The 27862-nt window shown below is 41.3% G+C and overlaps 1 protein-coding gene across 2 annotated transcripts in view; it reads left to right on the top strand.

The window, feature by feature from the left end:
• The first annotated feature begins 2060 nt into the window (after positions 1-2060).
• The window catches only part of LOC119655502 (T-box transcription factor TBX10), an 83796-nt gene continuing 57994 nt past the window's right edge, over positions 2061-27862 (top strand). For both annotated transcript variants that reach the window (XM_038061404.1, XM_038061405.1), the window contains exon 1: positions 2061-2557. In XM_038061404.1, the coding sequence (XP_037917332.1) occupies positions 2392-2557 (166 nt within the window). In that variant the 5' untranslated portion in view covers positions 2061-2391. The remainder of the gene's footprint in view (positions 2558-27862) is intronic.

A 27862-nucleotide genomic window follows, 5' to 3' on the forward strand; every position in this document is an offset into this window, starting at 1 on the left:
CGGAATTCACCTGGCGAGGCGGTGTAAGTTCCAGAAGTTTAAACCTTCACCGTTGTTGTTACGGTCATCAAGCAATTGTTTTCCATCACTAACACGTTGGCATTCAGATCACTAATCATGATCCAATGTCATCCTTAGGAAGCCTCACCTGAATTGTTCGTAGTTGCTCAAACAAAGAATCCTTCTCCCCTATATCGGGAATCTCAGTTAGTGCGTAGTACTGAAGGGTTCAACGTGGGTACCTGCCACGTATGCATAATCCTACGGTCCCTTCCAGACATGGTTGATTTGGCAACTGAATCATACTGAGTGCAGGCTCAGCATTCATTAATGCATAGTACTGGACAATTATGATGCTCCTTAATTTGGACTGCAATCTCGTACTCAAGATTCCGTCAGAAACCGTTTCCAAAGTGAGCATTTCGGATGTCCTCGATACCGTTGTCGAAAACAATCATAACCTCTTTGCGACAGTCAAAAATGGTAGCCGTGAGGTAATTTTGTCCCATTTCGGTAGTAAGAAAATTTGGAGAGTTGCGAGCCCACAAATGTTTATCCCTTTTAGTGGCTCTTCACGATAAGCAGGAAACACTTTTTTTTGTATTTTTATTCTCCAGCCTAATGAGCATGAAAATTATTTAGCAGGATTTGAATTTACTCTTTTTATCTTAGAATGTAGAGACATAACTGTCAGGTTATGCTGTATCTAAGTGAGAATATCTACTGTTTACTGCTGAGTTCTCATCGTTTTGTACTTTCAAAATGTCTCATGTTAACTTCTTAACTTATCTTCAGCGATTCACATTAGAGTTGAACATCTCTCCTCCCTTTTTCCTTTTGTCGGGGAGCGTAAAAACGGTGAAGTATAGAAGGTTATAGTATGCAAACATTTTATTTGCGAATATTTCTGCGCATTTAGGACGAACCCATAATCCTCTTGGGCCCACAGAGTATTTTATTTTCTTCCACTTCCTACCTTTTGGAACATCAAGATTGCCTTTGACACAATTTTCTAAGAGGGCTTCCACACCATGGAGTGTGATGTTGAATGTATATTTGTTATTCCTAATAACAAGGTATGTTTTCCTCCCAGCGATTTTGGAACTATTAAGATTTAAAAAAGCACCCAATTATATGCATCTATTTCTATTAAACGTACACACATATATGCACGAAAGGTTCGTTTCTAGAAAGAAAATCAAAGTTCCGCTATTTGGATCGGCCATGCTGAGGTAAACAAAAAGTACGGATAGTATCGATTTCGAAACGTATGATAAACGACCGGGTATTTCTCGTTTGCCCAAACCGCCATATTCAAAGGCAGGATTCCTCGACCGGGCGATTATTTGCAGCCAGAATCCAGATCTTCTTGCATGATCAAAAGTGAAAATTGAAAATTTATGATGAAAAATAAGGAAATCTCAAAAAATCTTATCATTGAGGGCAGCTGTTGACTGTAGGCTTCATGTTAGTTTTGTTTATGAATATATACACTTGCATAGTATATACAAACTATTCCTAGTACACATCAGGCGAATGTATCTGTACGGACTTATGCGCTGGTATCTGTGGTAATTCACGCCTCAACCGATGCATTATCCAACTGTGTGGGCGGATCTGGGCTTCGCACCGTCCCATTTGTTCGAGGCCTCCACTCAGGGGGAGAATCAGATCAGCAGGATCCATGCTGGCTCCCAGGCCAAATCCACTCATCACTTCGCGTGAAATCCATCTACATAATTAAAGACGCTGCAGTTAGCGCTTCTGCTCAAAGGAATTTAATTTATTCCCTTTCAGAGGAAGCAGTTAGCGTGGGGCGTTCCTATCCAAACAACCAATAAATAATTTGTAGACCAACAGAACTCTGATGCGTGACTTTTCCTCATAAGAAAATTCCAAGCCAATGGGAAGAGATCGGCGATCTCGTTGGCTGGATCCCGCTCGGGAAAAAGAAGATACTGTGGCGTGGAGCTATTAATAGATCCCGATCGGCACTTCTGTGTTGTTCATCACCTCACGTTTTAAGGGAAGTCGCTCTGTGACAGCAGAAAAATATTTTCAGTCTTAGTTGAAAGTTTAATTAATGCTAAGGAGGTTATCGTGCTGATGTACAGTGTCTACAGAGTCCTAGCGAAAGTGTGAGACAATAAGGTGATGAGCGCGAATTGTACCCCTATGAATGCTTTCAGCAAATTATTTGTTTGCGGCTCGGACTTTTCACCAGTCATATGAGATTACAACACACGTGAAAATGTTTCAAATAATTAATTGGTGATGGTTTTATGGTGTGAAATTTTATTCATTTGTGCCGATTTGTTGTCGATTTGTTTTGTGGTTTAGTGTATTTATTGCTATCACCTTTCGCAAGTTTGAATTTTTTTGCCGGGCAACATGCATCACGTGACATGTACTTTACCCGTTATGTCGGAGTGCGCGCTACCGCAAACTACAGCCTGTTCGGCGGAGAATGAGCTGAATATGGTGGGCAACTGCTATTACAATTCGGAATACTGGAATACCTACGCAACCTACACGAACCCGATGAAGCAGATTGAAGGTAGGTTCAGAGTGGAGGATAACCCTTTCTAGCCCTGAGGGTCCATGTTAATTTGTTGTTAGTCTAGTGACCTTCTACAGGAAATAGCCTTTCCATACATCTTTTCAACGTGATTGTGAAACAGGACCTTCAGATTGACTATCTTCTAGTGATAAATGTATGGAAACTTGAGGATCCTTCCGTTCATACATATCAGGCTACCTTTTAGAATGAACCTTGCAGAACCGCACCTAATGCCATTGCTCTTCCCAATCAAAATTTACAAGGATTCATTCCCAAGAAGCGGCTTCCATTGCTTGAGCCTCATTTAGGGAATAAGTGCGAACGACACAGTTTAGTGATAACAATCATTTTTGGGGTGTTGTCTCTTGTCTTGTGGTATCTTTGCCATCTGATATGTTTACTTTCATAGTTCCAACTCCTACATAGTCGGTTCGTATTTTATAAATCGCCTCAACCTTAAAGTTACGGCAAAGTATATTCCCTTGGTCATGTGGAGGAGTAAGACTGTGTAGTTGTCGTTTAGGCCATCAAATTCTGTTTCGCGGGTTACGTTTTCTCAAATGTTAATGAACTCAAAGATCAAAGATTTCATAGCGGCTCCATATGTATGTTACTTTAGATGAACGTTTGCATGTCCGAAATATAAGAAATTATCAAAGTTTTCTGCAAACTCCTAAAAAATATCATGCCGGTTTTTTTTTGTGCTTTAAAAGCAATTTTGTTAGGATTATTATAATTTGGGGATGATATTGAAACTATGCTCTCGTCATACATTGTCGAAAGGAAGTCATTTTTTGGGGGCAATACAAAGAGAGCTTTATATTTTTATATTTAATTCTGGTATACTTGGGGGTGGTGCTTTTCTCTTTTCGCACTGGTTCATTAGGGATTTTCTTCGAATCCTAACTCCAGTGACAATATGCGAATTGTCGTATGATTATTGTTTCCTGAGACCGGATTCAATTTTCTTTTGATGCATGCCGGAGACTCGGCTATAATTTTGGTTTCACCACATAATCATCACATGCAGAATACGATTAGTTGCAGACCACAATCTGAAATGTTCTCGATTGACCAAGATACTCACGACCTTGCTATCTTAGATACTTTCACTCGCCTGTTAGTGAAAACCAATCCGTTGATTGTTTGCATGCAATCTATATTATCTATATTGAATTTGGGCTTTTGGTAGGCTGGGCGTTGTAGATTCCTATCGTCTATGCTTGAGTTAGTTAAAATTTCCCGTTGTTGTTGCTGTGAGCAATACATTTGAAATTATCTTAAATATGTTGCAGCTCTGCTCCTTATTTTTTCCGTCAATAAAATCAGACAACTTTTTCATTCTCGAATTATTTCAATTTCTTTTCATGCTAAATTTCGGCTCTATATGTTGCTAGGCAAGTAGGCTCAAACCATCCTACCTACAATAACCTTTTGTAGTGTGGTTGGTAGCAAACTGGGAACACCCCATAGCATTGGACGCGTATGTCGGGTGGTCTATTCCCGCCTAATTTGAACCAGACCTTCCGAATTGTTGAACTTGCGGTTGATCATAGTTAGCCACGAGGGCAGAGCTATCCGAAGACCTAAAGATAGTTGGTAAATTTAACCATGAAGGTCCGCCACTACCTGAGCGCAGTCCTAAGGTTTAGTGGTCGTTGATACGCGCTGTTGTGCCTCTGCGCTAACCAAGTTCGAGAATGAAAGGGGGGGGGGGGGATCTTTTGTTGGCACTTCCGTTCGTATCACGTCATTATCAAAACTTTCACGTGTCCTTAAGTCGAGTGTGACTACGCAAAGTAGGGAAAGAAATCAGCGTGAACCTGAAAATGGGTAAAAAACCACGCGTGTTTAGTCGATAAGCTTGTGACCCGAGTCTAAAATTGATAGACCAGTAGTTTACTCCAAACTACAATTTTATTGTAATATGTATATATATATTTCGGGTCGCTGCATGTTATTCGGCAAGTCCCGCTTTTTTCGTCCGCTGCCAAAGGATCCTTAACGCTTCCCAGTAAATTCCGCAAGGTGGACGATCGACTCGAACCTACGACTTCCAGTTGGTACTTTTTTACCCAATTCCTGACATTGTTAAATAGGTAGGAATATGGGATACTTATTCCTCTAGTGATTACCTCCTTCTGCTGCGAAAATAGCGTTGTATAGGCATGCCTATTGTGTTGCCTGACTTTCCTTCCAATCAATTTCTCAATGGTCTGAGAATTATGCCCATTCTTAATAGCGGTATCAATAATATATTGTCGTTCCTTATTGAAACCGTATTCTGAAAGAGGGTATGTGATCAGTCGGTGAATCATGCAATTATAGGCAACCGTTTTTTGAGAAAATGTGTGATGTGAAGTTACTGGTATCGTTCTCTGCGTTGCTGTAGGCTTACGGTATATCTCGAACTTAAGCTTTCCGTTAGAGTTGACGATATTTAGATCCAGGAAAGGTAGAATCCAATCTTTTTCTACCTCTAGTGTAAACTCGGTTTTATTATGAATCTTGTTTATAGAAGAGATGACCATGTCTATATCGTCTCTTCTAACAATCGCAAATACGTCGTCTACATACCTAAACAATACTTTAGGCATTATTCCCCTCGATTCAATTTCTTCTTCGATTGATGACATGAACCTTTCAGTGAGTAACGGCGAGACGGGATTCCCCATCGCTACTCCCGAAGTAGTTTTGTAGAATCTGTCCCGAAATGTAAAATAGTTTTCGTTCATGCAGAGCCTGGCAAGGTTTGCATAGATACGAACTTTTCTTCTCCATTCCGGGCATCTGATTCTTGGAAGCGCAGGATTAGGCATTCGAAGTCGCCCAATATTCGGGAATACCACGCTAGCTTCCTTCAACGTTCGATCGACCCTTTTGATGGATTCGGGTAGTGGGTTGTTCCTCAATTCGAAGAAGGTTCCACTTTCCAATTTTCGAAAAACTGCCTGGTCATACTTAGCTTTTTCCATGACGACGACGTTGTTCCCCTTGTCCGCCTTGAGAAAGTCTAGCGGTTTATCACGAAGTTCACGTTTTGTTTTTAAATCGCGTTTACAAATTTTTAACGGCGCGTTATTCTGAATGATTTTACTTAGACCCGAACAAATTTCATCCTTAGTTTCGTTATCCAAGAATTTTATACCCGTCTCGATATTAACCACGGTTTCGTCGACAACCTTGGTTGTTGGTACCGCGAACGCCAGACCGTTATTTAACAATTTCATTTCGTTATCAGTCAGTTCAATATTCGTTTTGTTTATTACAAAGCTATCAATATGCGCGACTTTATTAGTATTTACCTGCGGACTCGAATGGTTTTTTAGGGTGGCGAATTTTTTATTTAGAACGCGGCGTCTCTTTATAATTTCACACTCAAAAGCCCGGTGTAGTTTCGTGATTAGTTGCTCAATTGGCAGACCCGATTCTGCGGCTTCTTTTGCCATTTTGAGGTGTGTGCTGTATGCCCGTAATGCGATGCTATTTTGTTTCGCGTGCAGAGAATTAAGAGTTGCCGCGACGTGCTGCAGCTCTAACTTCAGGACTAATTGCTTATTATTATTAGTGCCGCGATCGAGAGGGAAGATCCTCAAAATGCATCCTGAAACGATATTTCTCTTACCTCGGATCTTAGTAAGGCGCGGTCTTTGGGGACCCCACCCTACCTTGGTATCTTCCTGAGGTAAATGCTCCTGTAATCAACGTGTCAGTTTCAATGAGTGTACGAAGGAAGAGCGGTAAAAGGGGGAAGGGAGGCTAAGTAAAAATAATTGCTGAATTAAATTCATTATAGAAGTTTTAGCGACAAATTAGCTATTCGCAGGAGTAAAGAAAAATATAAATTCAATTCAACATATACATACATACATATTATAAAAATAAGAAAAATAAAATAAAAACTAATCTAGGAGAGGAAAAATGTTAAAATAATAATAAGGAAAGATAATTAACCTAAGCTATAAATGAAGGAATTTAATAATAATAATCGTTGGCGCAAGAATTCATATTGGATCAGGGCCTTGACGTGTGTTAGAGCACTTCATTCAAGGCCGTAACGGTACACTACAATACACTGTAGGAGGCAATGTGGTCAGCATTGCAACGCCCGAGATTATTACCCTGATTTGACTCAGGTACTCATTCACAGCTGAGTCGACTGGTGTCCGACGGCATGTCACGATGCAAATCCCACTGCCAGTGAGATTTGAACCGCGTCCCTCCGTACGACAGGCCAACGCTCTAACCACTGAGCTATCCGAATTTAGACTAGGTAAATATCATTATTAACACTTTGACTATGCAATGACATCTATTTACTCTCACGTTTAGTCATCAACCTTGGGCAAATGGCTCTGGAGTTTAAGAGGGAAGAAAGCAGGGTCAGATTGAAGATTAACACAACAAAATGAAGGTTCTCAGTCTAACTGATCATTGCACATGTTCGATCTCCATTAACAGCCAGAATATTGAGGGTGCCGATCAATTTGTTTATCCAGATTATTTCTGACGATGGTCGTACTGAACTTGATCTCACTCGACAGATTAACAGCAGTCAAAATCCAATCCTAATGGGTGGGATACCAGTGACCAAGTGAGGGATTACGATGTAGGCGTTTGTGTTCTACGATTCTCTTTCCGTGGTACGAATGGTGATGATCGAGATGTCTTATTCGCGGGGATGATGGTAATTTCCTTGAAGGGCGGCTACGAATGGTATGAAGAACATGCGACATCCCCCAAACTACGAACCTATTTAGAACCGAATGAGAGCAGAGGCTATTGGGACGGTATACATGTACACAAAGGTAAAGGTGAATACACCTCTCGACTCGATTGTCCTTTGGCAGTAAACCAATCGTAAATACGAAAATTCCTCAACGCCGCTTGAGGTTGTGAAAGGAAATCTGTTGACAGGTTGCACTAAGGGATCAAGTGCGATTTTCCTGGTCTGGTCTCTATCCTATCCGGTGGTGAGAGTCCGGAATCCAGAATAGGATACTACTTGGAGAGGACACAACCACTTGGGCTCAGAACTTGCTGCTGTTATTCAGAATCCGCAGTCGGGGACACTGTCGCGTAAATATCGACTACTGACATAGTCCCGTGATCAACCCATGCTTGTATACAAGGTTCTGATGAATCACATTATATATAATATTACGTGCTCGTGTATTACACTGGTGTCATCACAATGCTGTCAGAAATGACACGATCCGGTGTTTCTAACGCGGAACTCAAAGCTCCGCACTGGTTTTTTTTCACCCGATATTTCTGTATAATTTTTCGGCACAAAGGGATCATCAAACCATTATTGGAGGTAATTTACGTACTTACTACGCATTGCCCTCGATAGTTGATCTTAAAAATTAAGTGGAGTTAGCCGGTCATTCAGCTTACTTAATAATGGTAGTGCAAGATGCATCTGATCCTTGCTTTGAAAATGATCTTAAAGCAAGTCAATTTGCCCTACAACGTCACCTTGGCTAGTGTCTCTATGTGTTTTAAAGGAATAAGGACAGCAGTGTTCTACTAACTAGGCATTTAGCGAAGTATGTATTGACATGTAGCTTACGAATGTGTAATTGTTAGGGCGATATGAGAGACCATGCACAAATTGACTTTTGGCGGTCATAAAAGCAGTGTCACTTTTCATATAGGAAAGTGATGTGCAGTCACCGTGCATCTACGAGTAAATGCAGCTCTTTAGAAGATTTCATCGACATTCGCTTGCATATTACTGCATACATACTATCTTAGATAGTTTGGAAAGGTGGGCGGAATTGATGGAAGCTTGAAGCTTTTGGTCACGTCATCCGAAAACAAATAAGATGTCGCCACTTTTTGCTTAGACCTGTAACGGGATGAGCTTTAAATTCTAGAACTAGCAAAATCGTAGTTACACCTTCCGTAACATAACAAAAAGAAAAATGTGAATATGTGGCATAACGTCTAAAGTTGATCGCCTTTCTTTAAAGGGCGAGTCAAATCTAGATGGTTTTTACCATACATACATACATTTCACCTAAGGTGGGACTTATAATATTAAATGACACAAATGTCAAGCTCGAAAACGTTACGAGATGAGTATTTAGGTTCCAAAGTAAGGTTATATTCTCGATGAACGAAGGTCCCTTTCCTTTCATTTGAAGGACCTTTAGCTTGACGTTAGAAATTTTAGTTGAAATTCAATTCAATGCAGATTGATTAGCCAGTAGCCAGAAGATATTTTTTACATTTAATTTTATTTGCGTTTTTTAGCTTTGAAGTGCCCTTTTCAAGGACGACGTTAGTTGAGGGGGGGAGGCTAGAATTAATGCTGTTTAATGAAAAGAGGGGCGGTGGCCACAATACAGAGTGTGAGCTTTTGTTTTCGTTCGTCCGAACTATCTCTTAAGTTTTTCAGACAAAATTCCAGAAACCTGGAGGCATCGTTGGGGTTGTTTTGAGGGATAAGGAAAAAGATCATCGCTGCCTTGAGGAACACATGCTTTAATGGAACGATCTTTTGATAAAAAGCTTTTGTATTTCAGTCGGAACAACCGACTGATGAAGGTTACTCTTGTCGGTGAAAGTCTTTTAATCTTGTATAATAATCCTTTTTTCCAGACTTTGTGAAAAACCTGACTAGTGTCAAAAAGACGATGGAGCAATATTTCTTTGCGTTAAAGGATTGCCTTATTGTTGGGATTATATGGCGAACTTCTTCTGTTTTACCAAGCGTTTTTCGGAAGTTGAATTGATGGTCGATGATTACATTGCGATTTGCTAGGTACGTAGGTAGGATAGGCGGCAGACTTGAGCTCTATTCATACTATCCAGTAGCTAGCATGTTCAGAAACTGACGTATCAGTCACAAAATACACAATTCTTCTATATATTTACTATGGGGGTATTCATACATTCATTCATGAATACTCCAATAGTAATTGTATGGAAGAAATTTTTTGTCTGACCCGTTCAGTGTTGATAGGCTACCAGCTGGATAGTATGAATACTTTCGTCTGTGCTGGACACGCTAGCTGCTGTAGAGTATGGATACTGTTTTATCGAGCGGTATGATGTTACTTGTGACGGATCTTTTCCGGCTTCATTGTCAGCACATCTAATGCTGGACAAGTGATAAGTCTACAGCAGAAGAAGCAAATGAGATTGAGTATTTCGGAAACTGCGTTTCATTTTTTACTGAATTGGGTGTAAAAATATTCTCCAAGTACAGCATATTTTTCAGTATTATTAGGAGTCTAATTACCATTACCTAGACGCAAGGATGGTGAATAGTGTTTCGGTATCGGTCAGTATCTTCTGTCAAAGTTAAGCTGTTGGGTTAGTTTTGCATACTGTGCTGAGTTTTGCCATTCAGAGTTTTTCAGACGCTTTTTGTCGCCTCTGATAGTTCAATTGTTTAATCTTGGGGAACGACTGTGTGCTATGTACAATTTGAAAATCAACCGATTACAGAAGCAATTCACTTCATTTTGAACTGTAGGTTTAGTTTCTACGGTTCGTTCAAGAGAATTTACATATGCGTATGTTGTCTAGCAGGATTTTGGAAAATATTCGGCCAAAAAAGTCCCTTACATTTTGATTTTGCCTGCTGCTTGATCCACATTCAGTAGAGGAAATTTTGAAGTTAATGTAGGGCGCCAATAATTTCCGCTTGTTAAAGGTAGTAATCTTTTACTAACAGCGTTTTGATATCATCGTAATAGGTCTGTCTTCTTTGGACAAAATTTTTTTTCGAGACGAGCAATGCTTCTTCATCCATAATAATTTAATGTTGGTACCTCCGTTTCTGCAAATATCGTCTAATAGGTTTGGTGAGTAATTTCTTAGTCATGTAGAGCATCAAATGAAAGCTCTCCATTTATTTTTACTTTTTAAAGCTGATTCAGTTCAAGGGGGGAGGGCGAAGGTTTAAAAGTGGTTACTTCTTTCACGAACCCATTCTTAGAGCCTACGCAACCGCAAAATCTGAAAAAAATCACGAAACTGCCACTATACGGTCCCTAGGCATTTTCCATGTCAAATAAAGTGATAATATGATAATATTACTATATTATCATAGAATCATGCAGTAATATAGGCAATAATATAGAGCATGAGCAAGTTTTGGTGGAAGTCGAACTATTACTAACAAAGTTATAATAGGTCAAAGTTGTCGCTTTAGTATAAATTCTAAGACTTCAATACCATGCGAAAGTGGATATTCTGACATAATCTGACATATATACATGAGGTGCTAGATGCTAATGGGACAAATGCCCACTCAAATGTTTTTATAAAAGAAATACACAAAACCAGTGTCTAGTTTCTGGTTTCTCGACTTAATTTTTCAGTTCTCGAAATGAGTAAGCGCGTCTTTCGCTTGCTCTTCTCGTCAATCCATTTTTATCCATTGTGAGGTTATTGGAGTAGACTCCGGAAGTCACTATTGGGCGGGCTGAACATTTTCTTACTTCCGCTGCTATTGGGTATGAATATATGCTATAGTGAAACATTTTATTCTACGTGGCTCTTAAAATTAGCGAAATCACTCCTTAATGCGCGTCAATCACGCCTGCGCGTTTTTGCTGACGTTTTTCTCAAATGTATGCTTCAGTTCCCTCCAAGACCCTGTGGAGACGCTTGCACTCCGGTCCACCATTCTGCGCCATATGTTCCCGAGACGACCCACACGCCGGCCATCTTGAAACGGTCGAATTCATTGCCTGGCGTAGCCGTAATGCAGTAATGCAGTTGCCGTCTTTCCTTAACGTGTGATCTATCCATTGCCACTTCCGCATTCTGATCAATATGCCGACGAAATTCTTCGCGACAGATATATGTTGATTAAAGCTATGAGTTTTTCAGTAACATTGGTGGTCACATTCCATGCGCTACACCCATATAAAACACAGAAAGGACATTGGTAGAGGTGGATCTGTTGATGTGTCGGGCGACACTAAGTTTGGTGTGCTTCTTGCATATACAAATTGATCGACGTCTTCGATGCTCTGCCTATCAATGCAAATGGCAACAGTGCGATGATGTTTCTACTTACCTCGTTCTCCCAATCCATGTTTGGAAAGAACTGATGGTCTATTGGTGCTTTCCACGCCCTCCGGACAAGGCAGCATCAATAACATCACCGATGACACCCTGGAAAGCCCTTCCTACCTAGAGCACCCTACATATACTCCCTGTCAACAGCTTTCTCGAAATCAATGCAAAGCAGGTGAAGTGAAGATCTGAGGTCCGTGCACTGTTCCAAACTGAAACGAAGGGTGGAACAGAAACTAGCCTGACCTAAATGTAAACCGTTTCCGTTTACTTTACTAAAATTTTTGTTTTTTTGCAAATATTTCGTTTCGTAAAGAAAACTTTACTTAAATGTTCTAAATGCATCCAGTAATATTTTAGCGATTATCTTTTTGCGACGGCAATGAGCTCTCCGGTATATAGTTCTGAAATGATTGCTACCTGCGGTCCTTTTTTCACGGTGCATTCTATTTGAAACTTTTCGGGGTATTGCATGAATCGATTCTGCAAGTTAGTAAGATAGCAACGTATGCATCATATAAGTGGGTGATGTTAAACTTGGGGGGTTGTTGTTCTCCAAACCTGCAAAGAACGTCGGACGCAACATACAAGCGAAGGGGAGTGACCTTTAGATGATGATCCCTTCCGAGGTCAATGTCCGCGTCTTAATTATTACGCACATCCAAAACACAACTTGTAACTCTGCTGTTGATCTTCAGTTGTAACCCAACCGAGCAAAGTGTTATCAGAGTCTAGCTTGGCATCTAGATCACCCATCACGACCGCAATGTCACCTTGAGAAACCTCTTCTGGAGTGCACTCAATTTCTCATAAAAGGGCTCCTTTTCCTTTGCATCGGAAACTACCGTTGTTGCGTACCACTGAACTCCTGATTTTGGGTTAGAGTTTCACAGTCAATATCATCATCAACGGAACAACAATCGGAATCCAATCTAAGCCTACCTTAATAAAGAACTTCAAACATCCCGTTTTTGTGCGAGGTCAGGCAATTTGGTATTCCTAAAAGCTATTTCGCGTCCTGGCCTACGACATCACTCCATCTCAGACAGGTCTGCCTCATTTTCTTTTTCTACCATAGATATTGCCCTTATAGACTTTTCGAGCTGGATCATCCTCATCCATACGGATTAAGTGACCAGCGCAACGCAACCTATTGATCAGACGGTCGCGTTAGCGGTCATAGATTTTCTCGTGATCTAGGCTACGGAATCGTCCATCCTCATGTAGGGGTCCAAAAATTCTTCGGAATATTTTTCTCTCCAACGAGGCCAATTTTTCTGGCTAAGAAACCAGGTCTCCAAGGAATACATAAGAACTGGCAAGATTATAGTCTTGTAAAAGTAAGAACTTTGACCAGAAATACAGTACAAGCTAAACCTCATGCAGCGAGGAAAGTTGTAAAGGAATCAGATCAAACAGTTGTATTTTGTGTGAGTAACAACGAACAATTTTCAGATTAAGCATTTCTTCACTGTACTCTTCGTCCATGTGATATATTTTAAGAATTAGCGGAATCCGCTAGGGTTGTATTTTGTCATCGATACTTTTTATTTTGACTGGATGACGTGGAGGGCTTTAATATATGATGTCATCCTTCCTCAAGCACCCGTTCGCTGATGACGTCTGCTTGCTCTCTAACCGAGACATGGATCTTGACTGGAAAGGGGGAGAAAGAGATTCGGATTGAAAATGAATACCGAGAAGACCAAAGTTTTCGGTGTGACGGATCAACATGCGCCCTGTTTGCATGAATGAGCAGAATATCGACAACTTTGTATATCTGGCGCTTTCTCTGCCGACGGTCATACAGAATTGGATTTCGTCCGACGCAACGACATCCACCTTTCCTGTTTTGTACAAAATTTGGAAATGCAACTAACTCAACAATAAGTTGAAGTTGTTTCGTGCCAATTTACTCTCTGCTATTTGGGAATACACTGTTCCTCGAAACGTCCGAGCTTTCATTAGCTATATTATCATCGGGATACCATGGCTTTAGAAAATATCCAATAGAGAGCTTCGTCGCGGTGAGGCTAGATATCCGTGGATATCTGTGAAAGTCTCAATCAGAAGTCAGAAGTGGCTGTTATGCGGGCTATGCCCACTATCGCAGGATGGTTAACGAATGAGTTCCGCTAGTATTACCTGCTGTAGAACAGTGAAAGAAGAGTATGAGTTTCTCGGACAGCCTTTGTGAAACTAAAATATAGATTATACATAGGTCTGATTACGGAGTTGTGCTCCGTATAAGAGCTTATGCGAACCTACATAGGCGGGAGGAATCCGAGAAGTGTATTTCGTTGTCAAAATTTCCCGTTGCCCGATATGGGCAGCACGTTTTCGACAGTAAATTTGAGATTGCTTGGATATCCATCAGAATGAAGATTGCAAATTATATTTAGTTCTTAATTAATGTGAGTTTTATATGAAAGAAATGTGGCTTCATCAGGCTAGCTCAGCACTATTTAGAGCAACGCCGTCCAATATTTTTTGAGAGATGCTTTCTCTAGAATGACCACCAATGCAATTAACAAAATTTTCTTTAAAAAATAGTTTTCCTTTGATTCATTCATTTTCCCTCTAAATTTTATATTGACGTCAAATATGTCAGTAGCGCGAATCAGCTTTGCATTTGGACCGTCTGTTCTAATATAATTTTCTTATGTTCCAAACAATTAATATTGTTAAAAAAATATTAATTTCCATAACGATGTGCACATCTGATGACCCGAATGATTACAAATTGAGAAGTTTGATTTTTTTTTGAGGGGCAATCCTTAAAGAATTAATGCTGCCAAGAGCATATGTGCAAATGGCGTGATTATTCGTATCTTATTTCAGTATTTTGCAGATGCAATTTATTATGGATTGAATGTGGATGAACCAGATTGACAAAATGACCATATGCGTTGATTATGGTCAACTATCTTAAAAATAAGAAAATCGGTGAAAGTAGATCGAATAAATCCACCAGTGCGGGTAGCTCCACTGAAAAATCCCGTCGAAACACGTTTGCACGCCTTTTGAAAACATCAGCTCTTGACACCTCATGTACAAAACGTCATCCATTTTATACATGTTGTGTTGGGCTGCAGTTGGAGCCGATTTCTCGAGGAGTTGCAGGCGAAATCGAGGGAGGAAAATTCATTATGGTTTGCTCTCTTGACCTTATTCCTCTTCGGGCCTTAGGTCCTAAAAGACCCACAGGTGCTGGTCGCTATATGTTGAAACTAACAGAAGTGGGGAGAAAGGGGCCCCCATATTAAAGAAAACGTTCACTCTAGGTAATTCATCTTATAATAAAACCAGTCGGGAAACCGGAAGCTGGACACTTCAGGTATGAAAGGCTTTGTGTATTTCTTTTATAGAAACACTTGACTGGACATTTGTCAAATTATATATATATATATACATATATTATGTGAGAATATCCACTTTCGCGTGATACTGAGATTCAGTCTTGAATTTGCACAGAAGGGACGACTTTGACCTATTATAATTTTGTTAGTAATAGTGCGACTTCCACCAAACTTGTTCTATATTATAGCCTACAATGCTGATTCGTGATTCTAGGATGAACTTAAGAGGTGTTTTGCAATCAATTACTAAAAATTGTAGTAATATACTATTATTAACTTTGTTGGGACAGATACCGGTATGGAGGGTATTTCGACTTCTAAGCACCGTACTGTGGCAGCTTCTATTTTTTTCAAATTTTTTGGTGAGCTCCGTGAAAGAAATTATTACTTTCGACTTCTCGCAAACGCCACCTTTTCAACAAATGTCGAAACAAACCGGGTTGGGAAGGTACTAACTGAGGCCTTTCATTTGATACCCTACATGACTATATTTGGTGTAAATGTACTTTAGCATGTATGCCCCTCCATTTAAATTCCGACCTTTCCACAACCGTTACAACCGTTTCCGAGTAAAATGCGTGTTACAGACAGACCGACAGCAAACCGATTTTAATAAGGTTTTCTTTGATTATTACCCTGACTTAACTCAGGTACTTATTCACAGCTGAGTCGGCTGGATCGTTTCTTTATCTAAATAAAAATTTAAAATTTAAACAGAGTGAGTTAGGAGAGTAATCCCCATTTCAAATTTTCAGATGAATAAGTAATTATACGTATAAGTTATATGAAAATGCTTGCTTGCTGCTATAGGTTTTATTTAAGGATAGCAGACACGTGCTTCGGACACAACATGTGTCCTTCTTCAGTGCTGGCTTTGTAATCGCTTACTAACCTAGCACTAAAGAAGGACTATCCTTAAATAAAATCTGTAGTTAAACTGGAAACTTTTCCATTTAATAGTTTCAATTATATGTATATTTAGATATATCAAAATATGTCAAAATTTAATATGATAATAATCTAGGGAGGTACAAGATAAGCTAATTTTAAGCTACATATTCTGTATACCGATATTGCATGCAAATGGATGATTTAATCGTCGTCTTTTCTGGGCGTTTAGTTTCCATGATTCAAAGGCAAAGAACCTCATCAACTTCTGTCATGCAGTCGCGCACGAGAAGTGAAAAACTTTGAAGCTCACAAATAGTTGTTATTACTTTATTTTTGAGCGGGTCATTGAAGATTATTATCAATTTAAGAGCCAAGCATATAAGGTATTTATTTATTTATTTATCATAATTAACGGACGACAAACAGAAAGAATTCCAATTAATTATTGTCCTCAGGAGGAGGAGAAAGCAAAAAACTTATCCTACGTTTAAAACTATTTAAAGTAGGGAAGTTAAAAGGACCAAGCTGTTTTGCATTATAATTTCGGCAAAGCCTGGGAATCGGGGAATGAAAATAGACTTCGAGCTCCGCGAAAGGCACGTTGAAAATATCTGTGTTACGTGTGTTATAAGACGCAGGACGGCAGGTGATCTCGTCAGCGGCGGAGCAGTCCATCAGGCCCGAGGAAAGTTTAAAGAATGTGCATAGATCCAGATAGGATCTACGCTGTTGTAGGAAGGGAAGGTTTAGAAAGCGGAGGCGGGAGGGGTAATCCACACGAGGGAAGCTTTTCTTAAAGAAGAGATAACGGGTGAATTTACGTTGTACATTTTCAAGGGCAAGACAATCACAGTTACGAGTGGATGACCAGATAACGGAGCAATACTCGAGGGTATTCCTCACAAGGGAATTGAAGAGAGCTAAGGAGGGTTGGATGGAGTCAAAATCAGAGGAGGAGCGAAGAATAAAGCCTGACAATTTTGCTGCTCGATTGATGACATCGAGGCAATGGGTGTCAAAGCGGAGCTTATTGTCGAAAGTGACTCCGAGGAGTGTCAATCGACATAGTAAAATTGAGCCACGCTCTTGTAATTTCAGCAAGACATAGCAAAACATTACAGAAACAATTCAAGTGAATCGATGAATTTCAAAAATTTTCCCGGTCAAATTTGTCAATAGAAAAGTTGGGAATAAATGACTTGCAAATTGGCTTACATCTCCGAACTCGGATGCTAGTTTGACAGCTACATACGCCGGTACAAGACTCAAATCATATACTCAGGATATCCAATGCTTAGCATTGACTATACAAGTTATTATAGAAGCGAAAGAAGCGAGCCTCCCTTTAATTTTATTATTTACACAAATATATCGGTGTATAACAGGGGCAGCAACCTTCCATTGTTCAGCTTGGGGAACTATGGGGGAAGGTCTTTGATATTACGCTACTAACCGACAATGGGGTTTTTATGGTGGAAAATTGGAGAATGTCTAACCAGAGATCCTTCTCAGATCACAGTTGGATACTTTTGAGCCTAGATCTCGCTGCTTTGCAACCCTTTCATAGACCCAAGAGGATCGACTTTGGCAAGTTTGATCAAATTATTAAGAACAAATTTTCCGGCGGGTAAATTGATAAGATTGGCACGAAAGACGAACTGGAGTCAAAGGTCGAGGCTCTGGAAAAAACTGGGTGAGGCTATAAACACCTCCTCCGGTCTCAGATGGTATAATACCAGTCATGCTACAGAAGCAGCAGCGGACTTTCCAATCAGGGCAGAGTGGAATACCGGCTATTGTAGCAAGGTTATGACACAGTATTCTTCATTGGCGAAACTGGAACCTTGTGCATGGCTGGGGCATGATCTGAACCCCAAGCGTAAGAAAGCCATTTTGACCGGCTGCCAGGCGGACATTAAACTTTTGAACTTAGAAGCGACATCCTCCAGGCTGATGTGGAATTGCAAGAATGTGTATAATATTCTGGGCGGTAAGCTCAAAGTTACCTCCCTGGTCATAGGAATATAGAGAGAGAGAGAGAGCTCTCGCTAGAGGCCAGCTGCACACACTAGGGAAGCCATTCTTTAAGGACCTCAGAGAGATCTCTAAATGCAGGGTGGGAAAGCTGCTTTCCTTCGTGAATGCTGCGGTCCCCATCTAAAGATCTGAGCCGGCTAGACTCTGCCCCCTTGCTTTTATTACAGCGGTCATGGTTTTAGGAGTTTGTGCCAGCGAAATGGCGCATCATAGCGCTAATTGGGCTCATCAGAGCTGCCACTGATCTCTATCTGCCTACCCACAACGATCAGCTCATTGATCGAACAAACAAACAAAGAATCGACTGTTATTTTTTTTGAACAAAGGATCAAAAAGGCCCAGGCTGTACCTCATGCATCCGACAGCTTGAGTGCTATAAACAAATACTTCTGAATTGCCTGGGCTACACTGTTTAGGTAAAATTCATTTAATTGCGCGCTAGCATGGAATTATACATAGCGTTGCAATGTTAAAATATAAGAAAAAGGGTCAATGATTTGGCATTTCCATATACATTACGATTATATTATATAATATATTATTATATAATATTTTGGGTTACTACTAATATTACCATTTAAAAAGAAGATTTAAAGGACGTTAATTTTTAATATTCTGGAGTCGGGGAATGGTAGAGGAAGTCGGAAATGGGATTATGAAAAAGTGAAATGCTGCGCATTATCAAGTGAATTTTTCAAAGAACTCGGCGCAAGACAATAGACAACATCGTGAAACTGGCACTAACATTTGGTAGATAATTATGTTGAATCTGTATGCAGTAATAATTTTTAACTATTTATGTATGATCTTCCAATTTAAACTTCAATCCTCTAATTTCGCACTCGATGCGAACGTACATATATATGTATATGAATGTGCGTACTTTCGTTTTACTGATTTGATTGAGTCATCCAAGTCCTTTGAAAAGATATTGTAATCTGTATCGCAATGTGCAATCAAGCGAGAATTATCCCTTGAACTGGGGACCTGGGCCTCTGTATAGAAGTTTGGAACAAAATCGAGCACTAATTAATTGTCACTCCATAATGTTCGTTCTGATTTATTACATTATGTATGGATGCACTCATGGGATTTGTAGTGAGTAACGCATTTTGTGTAAAGATCAGTTGGAAAATTATGAAGTGCAGTTTTGCGACCTGAAGTACGTTTCAACGGTTTGTTTTAGATTTATATTCGCAAAAAGAAGAAAATGAAGGCCGAACACATTGTTTCACATATTTGAGCGAACTGTAATTAATTTTCTTTTCCGCAATGTGTTCATGTTGCCTGTATTTGTTTGTTTTTATTGATAACTCAACACTTGTGTAGCTGCAGACATTTTTATTATAGGATGATGGCTATATAGAGATGATACGCTGGGAAATAAGAGTTCGTCGAACCAACATTCAATTGAATCGATCATTGTCAAAGGGGTAATTTCCAGATTTTCAAGTTTTCATCAGGAAAAGGAGCTGATTCGATTTTTATGATATATTTTTGATTATAACGGGTGAAGAGCGACCGGCGGTAATTGAACGTGACTTCTGGCCTCGCTGCCCGGGTTTTAAATCCCGGTTGTCCTGGTGTGTGTGTGTGTGTGTGTGTGTGGTGGGGAGAAGCTACAGCTTCTGAGCACTCAGGCCGTGTTGGCCCATTGTACTCGCGTCCCCCGTCTAACGGAATATTCCGGACTCGTTAACGTATCGCAGGATTTCCGTTAGTGGATGTGATGCTACCCGTCGTAATTGGAGAACATCGGCACCAAAGATTTGATGCCTGATGCGTCCATAGGCGGGGCATTCACATAGGAAATGCTCCGTGGATTCCGCTTCCTCATTACAGGAGGGACACGTATCATCTTCGGTAATTCCTATTCTGAACATATGCCCAGCTAGTGAATTATGGCCTGTCAGAATGCCCACAATACACCTGCAAGTCCTTCTGCTTTTCGACAGGATAAACTTTGCGGTACGTATGTTGGGTTCTGGCAGGAAAAGTTTGGTGTGTCGAGCAGCATTAAGGCTCTGCCACCTGTCATTATGGGAAACTTGTTCCCAGTTTTTGAAAACAGATTTAGCCAATGCTACTGATACCCCAATTGCTGGCTCCGGTCCCGGCATAGGGGAGATTGACCCCTCTTTCGCTAAAGCGTCCGAGATTTCATTTCCTTCTATGCCACAGTGACCAGGTACCCAGAGTAGTTCCACCGTATTGAATCTAGACATAGAATTCAAACGGTTTCTGCATTCCTGAACGATTTTCGAGGTGATCAAAGGACTGCTCAATGCCCTCAGTGCAGCTTGACTATCACTGCAGATTGCGATGCGTCTGCCCTTCAACCGCTCGTCAATCACCCAGTTTGCCACCCTTAGGATCGCATAAACTTCGGCTTGAAAAACCGTTGCATATTGTCCCAAAGGAAAAGCCCACTTCTCGTTTTTATTCGAGAGGTAGACTCCGGCTCCAGAACCCTCTTCTGTTTTGGAGCCATCGGTGTAGAAGACTTCCGTATATCCCTCCACGCATTCCTCTGGGTCTTCCCAGTCCTCTCTACGCTTCAGGGTAACTACATATCTTCTACCAAACAGATGTATGGGGACACGAGAATCGGAAGGCATTGTAAGAACTGGATTCAGTCCTCCCAGTAACTCTTCCAATGCTCTGTGCCCCCCACATCCGTTGTTTTCCCATAGATCTAATCGAATTAGCCTATGAGCTGCTCTCATTGCAGTGCTTTGAATAAATATATCCAGGGGCTGCAAATTGAGTAGTGCATTCAGAGCTGCGCCGGATGTCGTGCTCATGGCACCAGTGATACCCAGACAAACAGTTCTTTGCATTGCAGCTAGTTTACGGTGAAAACCTTTTTGTCTCACTTTAACCCACCACACTACGGATGCATATACGAACATCGGCCTAATGATGGCAACGTATATCCACATTACCACATGAGGTCTGAGTCCCCATGTCGAGGCAAAGGTCCGTCTGCACAGCCCATAAGCTGTGAGAGCTCGTTTCATCTTTACCTCTACATGTTTGTTCCAAAGAAGTTTTTTATCTAGAGTAACCCCCAGGTATTTCACTTCTTCGGAGAGTTGAAGGGTAGTACCCCTCATCTCAGGGAGGCAAAGTCCATCCAGTTTTCTCCTTTTTGTGAATAAAACCATTGTGGTTTTATTTGGATTAACTGACAAACCATGTCTAAGGCACCAGCTGTCTATCAAGTCAACGGCACGCTGTATATTCCTACACACCGTTCCAAGATCCCGATCAACAGCAAGTACAGCCACGTCATCAGCATAAGCTTGAGCGTGTATTGGCAAATTTTGCAGTTCACATAGCAGTGAGTCGATCAGCATACTCCACAGAAGCGGCGAAAGCACACCTCCTTGGGGGCAGCCCTTCGTTGCCTCCGTAGTCAGGTAGCGATCGACCCCTACCTCAGCGCACAGCAATCTTTGCATTAGCATAGCATGGATCCACTTAATTAAAGCATCATCAACACCATGCGCTCTGGCGGCATCACAAAGTTTTTGAAAAGGCGCACAGTCAAAAGCCCCTTCAATGTCCACAAACACCCCCATCGCGTACTCACCATTCAAAGTTGCATCCTCTATCTTTGTGACCAAAGAATGAAGAGCAGACTCACAGGACTTTCCACGTTGGTAAGCATGTTGGTTTTCACTAAGTGGGTGTGACCTAAGTGCCTTTCCACGAATGTGACGCTCCACCAGTCTCTCCAAACCTTTCAGCAAGAATGAAGTCAAGCTGATCTGTCTGAAGTTCTTTGGATTAGAATAGTCATCTTTCCCAGGTTTCGGTATGAAAACTACTTTAACCTGTTGCCAAGAAGAGGGCACGTAGCCCAGAGCAAGACATCCTCGAAAAATATTTGTTAGAGGTCGCTCTAAATGCTCCATACCCTCCTTTAGCATTGCCGGATAGATGCCATCCATGCCAGGTGCTTTGAAATGTTCAAAGGACAGTATCGCAGCTCTCACCTTTTCAAGGGTAATAACCGCTTTCGCAGTGTTCCAGTTCCTCTTGCAACACTTGCGTGTTGAAGGGGTTGCAAGAACCGTCAACTCTCCCCCTACCACTTCTCTCACCCGTTCCCCCGGGTGGTGTACTTCCAGGAGGGTCTGTACTGAGTCCAGTCTGGAGTTCGTGAAAGTACCGTCGGGTTTTCTAAGAGAATCCAACTTGGCCGACTCATCCCTTTTGAGGACTCTGCACAGCCTTGAAGTCTCCCTTTCGCCTTCCAGTTCCTCACAGTACGCTCTAAAGGAGTCTCGTTTCGAGCACCTCACGAGCCTCTTATATTCACGTTGTGAGTTCCTGAAATTTAACCAGTCTTCGTTCTTGTTACTTTTGCAAGCACGATTTAGAAGTCGCCTGGTTGATTTCCTGAGTTTTTGCAGTTCTCGGTTCCACCAAGGAACTGTTTTACCGCTTTGGCCTCGGGAAATAGGGCAAGCCTCTTCATAACACTCTAAAAGTGTGTAGTTCAGAGTTTTCAATTCATCTTCCAGCACCAAAGGAGTCCTTAGTCGCCTAGGGAACTGTACTTTATTGCCAAGAAGTTCATTGAACTTTGCCCAATCCGTTTTCCTAGGGTTCCGTCTTTGTACTGCAGACTGTTCGCCCGCAATAGTCAGATTGAATTCTAGATATCGGTGATCTGACAGTGAGACCTCGTCTAGCACTCGCCAGTGTGTAATCAACTCTAACAATTTTGGGGTACAGATTGTTAGGTCAATTACTTCGCTTCTTCTCGGTCCCACGAACGTAGGGGCGCACCCCACGTTTGCAGTCATAAGACCAGCTGAAGTGATGAAATCAAATAGCTTCTCTCCTCTTGGATTGCATTTGCTACTGCCCCAACAAATATGTTGAGCATTCGCATCGCAACCTATTAAGAGTTCGAGACCACTTGATTCTGCATACGCCACCAGATCCCTAAGTTCTTGCGTCGGTGGAGGATACAAAGAATCATAGGGTAAATAAGCGGAGGCAACTATGATGTTTTTCCTCTCGCCATTTATCTGGTATTGTATGATGACCGTAGCTAAGTCCTGGGAACAATATTGTCTCAGCATAGTTGCCTCTAACCGTCTTGACATCAGGACGCAAGCTCTCGGTCTTATGGATCTTTCGTCGTAGAAGATCCTAGCCCCCATTACTGATCCAATACCACAGATTCTGTTAAATCGAACCCACGGTTCTTGCACCAGAAAGATATAGGGGAAATCCTGTAGCTTTGTCATTCTCGCTGCCAACAGGTAGGAGGGAGCTTTGGCATGCTGCAGGTTGATTTGACCAATCTTTATGTTTTTCGACATAAACTTAGTCTATTGTCTTATAGAAAACAGTTAGAAGCGTATGCGGCAGTCCGCGTATGACGGGGTTTCCCCCACACCGTACCGCCAGAGACTCGATCCCCTCGTGATTGATTTCTCTGAGAAAAGCCGTACTTGGGAGTACCGCAAATCCCATGTTCTCATCCACGAAAGATCTCACCTCATCCCGCAGAGCATTCGTCTGTTTTCTACTTAGCACCTTACTTGGTTTGCGGTGTCCGGGTTGCATAGATTCGATCACTCGAACTGGCATCAAGTCAGTTTCGTTCACGTCTCCGGCTTCCCTTCCTTCCGCCTGTTCCTTGGAAGGTGTAGGAGAAGTTACTAGCAGGTAGGATTCACTCTGTAGTCCCTTCCCCAGTGCGAGCCCCCATACGGGGGTTCCGCCTCTGTATGCACTATCCTCCGCGCACGTCTCCATTGTGGGAGAGCGCACCGAAGATGCTGCAATTTGCTCTATGTTGTGTAAGTCGAAGACCATCATTGTTCTTCGCTCTCAAAATGGAGATGATGCCCTACAGTCTCCTGATATGACTGAATTTCAGTCTATATAGGAAAAAGTGGAGCACCATATGGTGACTTCCCCTGAGCACATTTAGACTCTGTTGGTCCAGTTCGAATACCAAGTTGAAGCCCTCCACGTTAGTAGATTGGTCCTTCCTGGCATTCATGAACTTTACCCTCCAGTGTCCAAAGTCCATGCCCGGGTTCTGTTCACCCAGCAAGCGGATGATGTCCTCTGCCTTCCTTCGAGGGCCCGGTAGCCAACATCCGACATGTTCTGTCCTGCGTAGCTCAGTGTTCACAATAGTGAACTTGGGCCGACCGCCGGAACTCAAAGTTGGAATTACCTGCTGGAGCCACTTTAAGGCAGCCTCGTCAGCGCACTCCAAATGTAGAAGCCCATCACGAAAACCTTGATCGTTAAATCGTGGCTTCGTTCCAGGCTCCATCATTTTCTTCCACAGGCATTCCTGGAGGATGGTAAATTGTCCCTCTGACATTTTGCCATCCTTGGGGGAAACTCCCACGGCAGCAGTCAGAACAGAGGCCGCAGCTTGCGCATACGTCCTCTTCCTTCCCGCCTTCGTGTTCGTATTCCTGTGGGAGGGACCAGCTTCATTGAGATCTCTCTCACTGATTTGATCACCTCCCGGCACACCGGTCCTAATCCCCGCGAGACGCGTGGATGTAAGACCTGGTGCGGAGCACAATAAAGCGTCGGCCACAGCAGATGTGTTGGTCTTACGCTTCTTGCGCGCATTACCGCTGACTGAAGAGTCTGGTGCGTCCAGTGTGGATCTTACCGGGGTTTCCAGTTTATCCTCACCTTCCGCCGGAGATTCCGCTACCTTGCGTCCGATTTCTCTGGGCGTTACCGCGCCTACTGGTACAGCCACGTCCATGTCCTCATTCCCAAGGTGCTTCATCTTCCTTCGCAGTGCTCTCTTCTGCCGTCGGCTTAGGGCTTAGGGCCTTTCCGGTTGTCCTGGGATATAAAATTGGAATGCAATTTCTTTAAAAATAAAATGAGGGCAAACGATCACAACGATAATGAGAAACTCTGTCGACGCCCCACCTCCACAAAGGAGTGAACAGGAGAAATATAATAACGGATTAACGTTTTCGAGCTTCAGTTAATTTAAGGAAAATTCGCTTTTTTAGCAAGTAAATTAGGAATTTTTACTAATTTTGCAGTACGAAAAATTAAAACTATTCAGCGAAACGTGGACCTTACCTTTGCTTTCGAAAGGAAGGTCCTGCGCAGAATATTGGAAGCAGTTGGTATTGAAGATGAACTGAAAGGAGTCGGGGCTTGAAATGAGCTACAGCGCTGCAAAGAAGAGGAAGAAGAAAAGTTGCTACTGTTTTTCTTACAAATAATAAGGCGTAAATTATAGCCTGGGGAAATATAGTGGAAATCTAATGTTTTTATCAACAAATCATTTTTAAGGGGGTCATCCCGCGTGTTGGATCCGCGGAATCGAATTTTTTTTGGCATCAATTGTATCTAGAAATAATGTAGAATATATGGGCAAAGTGATTTTTTCATATTCGGAGTCATTCGGAAATTATTGTGTTAAACACGTGGTAAGTCACATGCTAGATTTATGTCGATTGCCGTAACAAAGCTCGTATTTATCGGTCCGAATGACGTTCAAATGACTTCGCTAAAGTAACAAGAATTGAAGCCAAGCCCATACACGTGTTTCTTCAAGAAACCTAAGGTTGATGGACTAGGTATAGCAGATTAATGGCCAGTTAAGGTTTTATGGCCAAAAATCGCATTCTACTTTTTAAATGCGTTTTTCTCGAAACCGCATGTTGAAAATCGGCTGCCACCATAGCCCAGAATCTATCAAACGAAATATACTTCTACGGTCCGCAAACTAGGATAATTGCCATTCATTCAGTAGTTTTTTTTTTATTCATTGAAGAAGCCGTAAAAGAGCGCCAAAATTCAAAAAAAAAAAATTTAACACGGCACCAAAAATTGAGTTTTTAATATTTTTTAATAATCCTAGTTTGCGGACTGTAAACTAGTCTGTACATTAAAATGCCGTTTACTTTTTCTCTAAGATAATCGCAGCGCCCATTTAGCGTGGCAGCAGAAAAACACCTTTTTTGGAGATGAGTGTATAAATTGCTCTGTATTGAAATACAACTAAAACTATGTGATCGGGCTGGAATATGCACGCTCAAGATATGAATAAATCTATGGTGAAAAATTCGTATTTGCATCTTTCTCCAGTAGTTCACAAAAAATTTCTAAGAACGGCCTTCACACGGGATGACTCTTTTAAGTATGAAACAAGCCTACTTTCCTTTTTAGTGTCTTTGCCAAAGCTGGGGGAAGGGTGTATTCCCAGAGAATAACATTGCCTTTCAGTAGTCGAGATTCGTTATGTTATATGGAAAGTAAAGCGTCAATTGACCGGTAAAAGCATGCAATATCTCTTCAAAGTAAGGTAGACGAAGATAAGTGGTGATGGTATCAGTGAGCGCTTAGAGTCCTAGTAAGTTAGCGAGAAGAAAAAATTCTCTCCACTGGAGAAAGCTAAGTCGACCATAAAAGCTATCGACAGTTTATCGATTATGGTATCAACACCTACAAAAGAGCAAAAATCCAAAACTCATCCAAACAATGGAAAAGTCTGAAGAACCAGGATAATAATCAAAATATGAGTCAATCATTTCAGCGTGGAACTGAGACATATGAAACTACAATGCCGCGACAGTATTTCTACCACAGAAGCAAACCAAACTACTGAAGAGATTAGGAACTTGCGATGACGAGATCTACTTTGCAAGCCAGAAGACGTGTTTTGTCAGCACGTATTCAGGAAGGTGTCGTATCTAGGCCTTGGTTGTGGAATATTATGTACAATGAAATGACGGACCTTCGCGTACCGAATGAGCAACTTTAAATGATTTTGCAGACGATCTGGTGACGTAGCCTGAGGACATGGAACTATATGGAAGTGAAATTATTTATGCCATTGAACCATAGTTGCGTATGGTCGTACTAAGCCTGGCGAGCAAAAAGATGAAGGCGGTTTTGCTAGCCAAGAAAATTATACAATACATACCTCGAGTCGATGACGGATGCCACATTACGCTTCAAGGGGTGCTTAGACTAGACGCGAGAAAAGATAGCAAAACCTAGTTCACCTCTACCAAGGATGGTACTTAGTATTGGAGGTCGAGTATAATCAAAGGTTGCTTATCGGAGGGTAGTGAAATCTGTCCTATAATAAGCGGCTCCTTTCTAGGCGCGAGCAACGGACAGTGCTGTGAATCGACCAATTGCGCTGAGAGCATGTATCACGTCTAAGGTAGCATTGGCAACGGTATTGTGTATTGAAAACCCATTTCAATGTCCTTGAAAGTTGTCAATAGATACCACCAAATTTCGTTTCTATAATGCTCTATAATTTATATGAAAAATTGATTTGTCCAGAGATCAATTAAGAGAAAGCCTTACTGTCGAATGCAGTGTTGTGCTGGCTATAAATTAGATTTAAAATTTATTCTTTGATCATAAAACGAATATTTATTTTGCACTAGGATCTTATCTTTCCTAAAAATGGGAAAACTTTGCAGGCCAATATTCACACATACATAGATGATGTGACGAATTTTTCTTCAGAAAATATATCAAAATGCCTTTTAGAACGGATATATATGAATATTTTCATATATGACAAAATTCGTTTGATCAGATTAAATTCCGTGTTTGGATTTGGTGGAAATTTATGGAATTTGTGCAAGTATAATATTTTCAAAGAGTAGACATTTTTACATACGCTTTTAATGAGGACAATTTCACCGACCAAAACTGTGACTATGATCCAGGGACAGGCGTAAATTTTCCATAATTAAGCCCAACAGGTAAAGCCATGCCACTTGAAAGCTTTTGTCAAGTTTGCAGACTTGTAACTTTAAGGGGGTCATCCCGTGTGTCGGATCGGCTGAATCGATTTTTTTGGCATTAATTGCATCTAGATGTAGTGTAGAATATATGGGCAAATTGCTCTTTTGATATTCGGAGTCGTTCGGAAATTACAGTGTTAAACAGGTAAAATATCACATGCAGGTTTATATCGATCGCC

Source organism: Hermetia illucens, chromosome 4 (assembly GCF_905115235.1).
Source record: "Hermetia illucens chromosome 4, iHerIll2.2.curated.20191125, whole genome shotgun sequence".
Taxonomy (NCBI): Eukaryota; Metazoa; Arthropoda; class Insecta; order Diptera; family Stratiomyidae; genus Hermetia; species Hermetia illucens.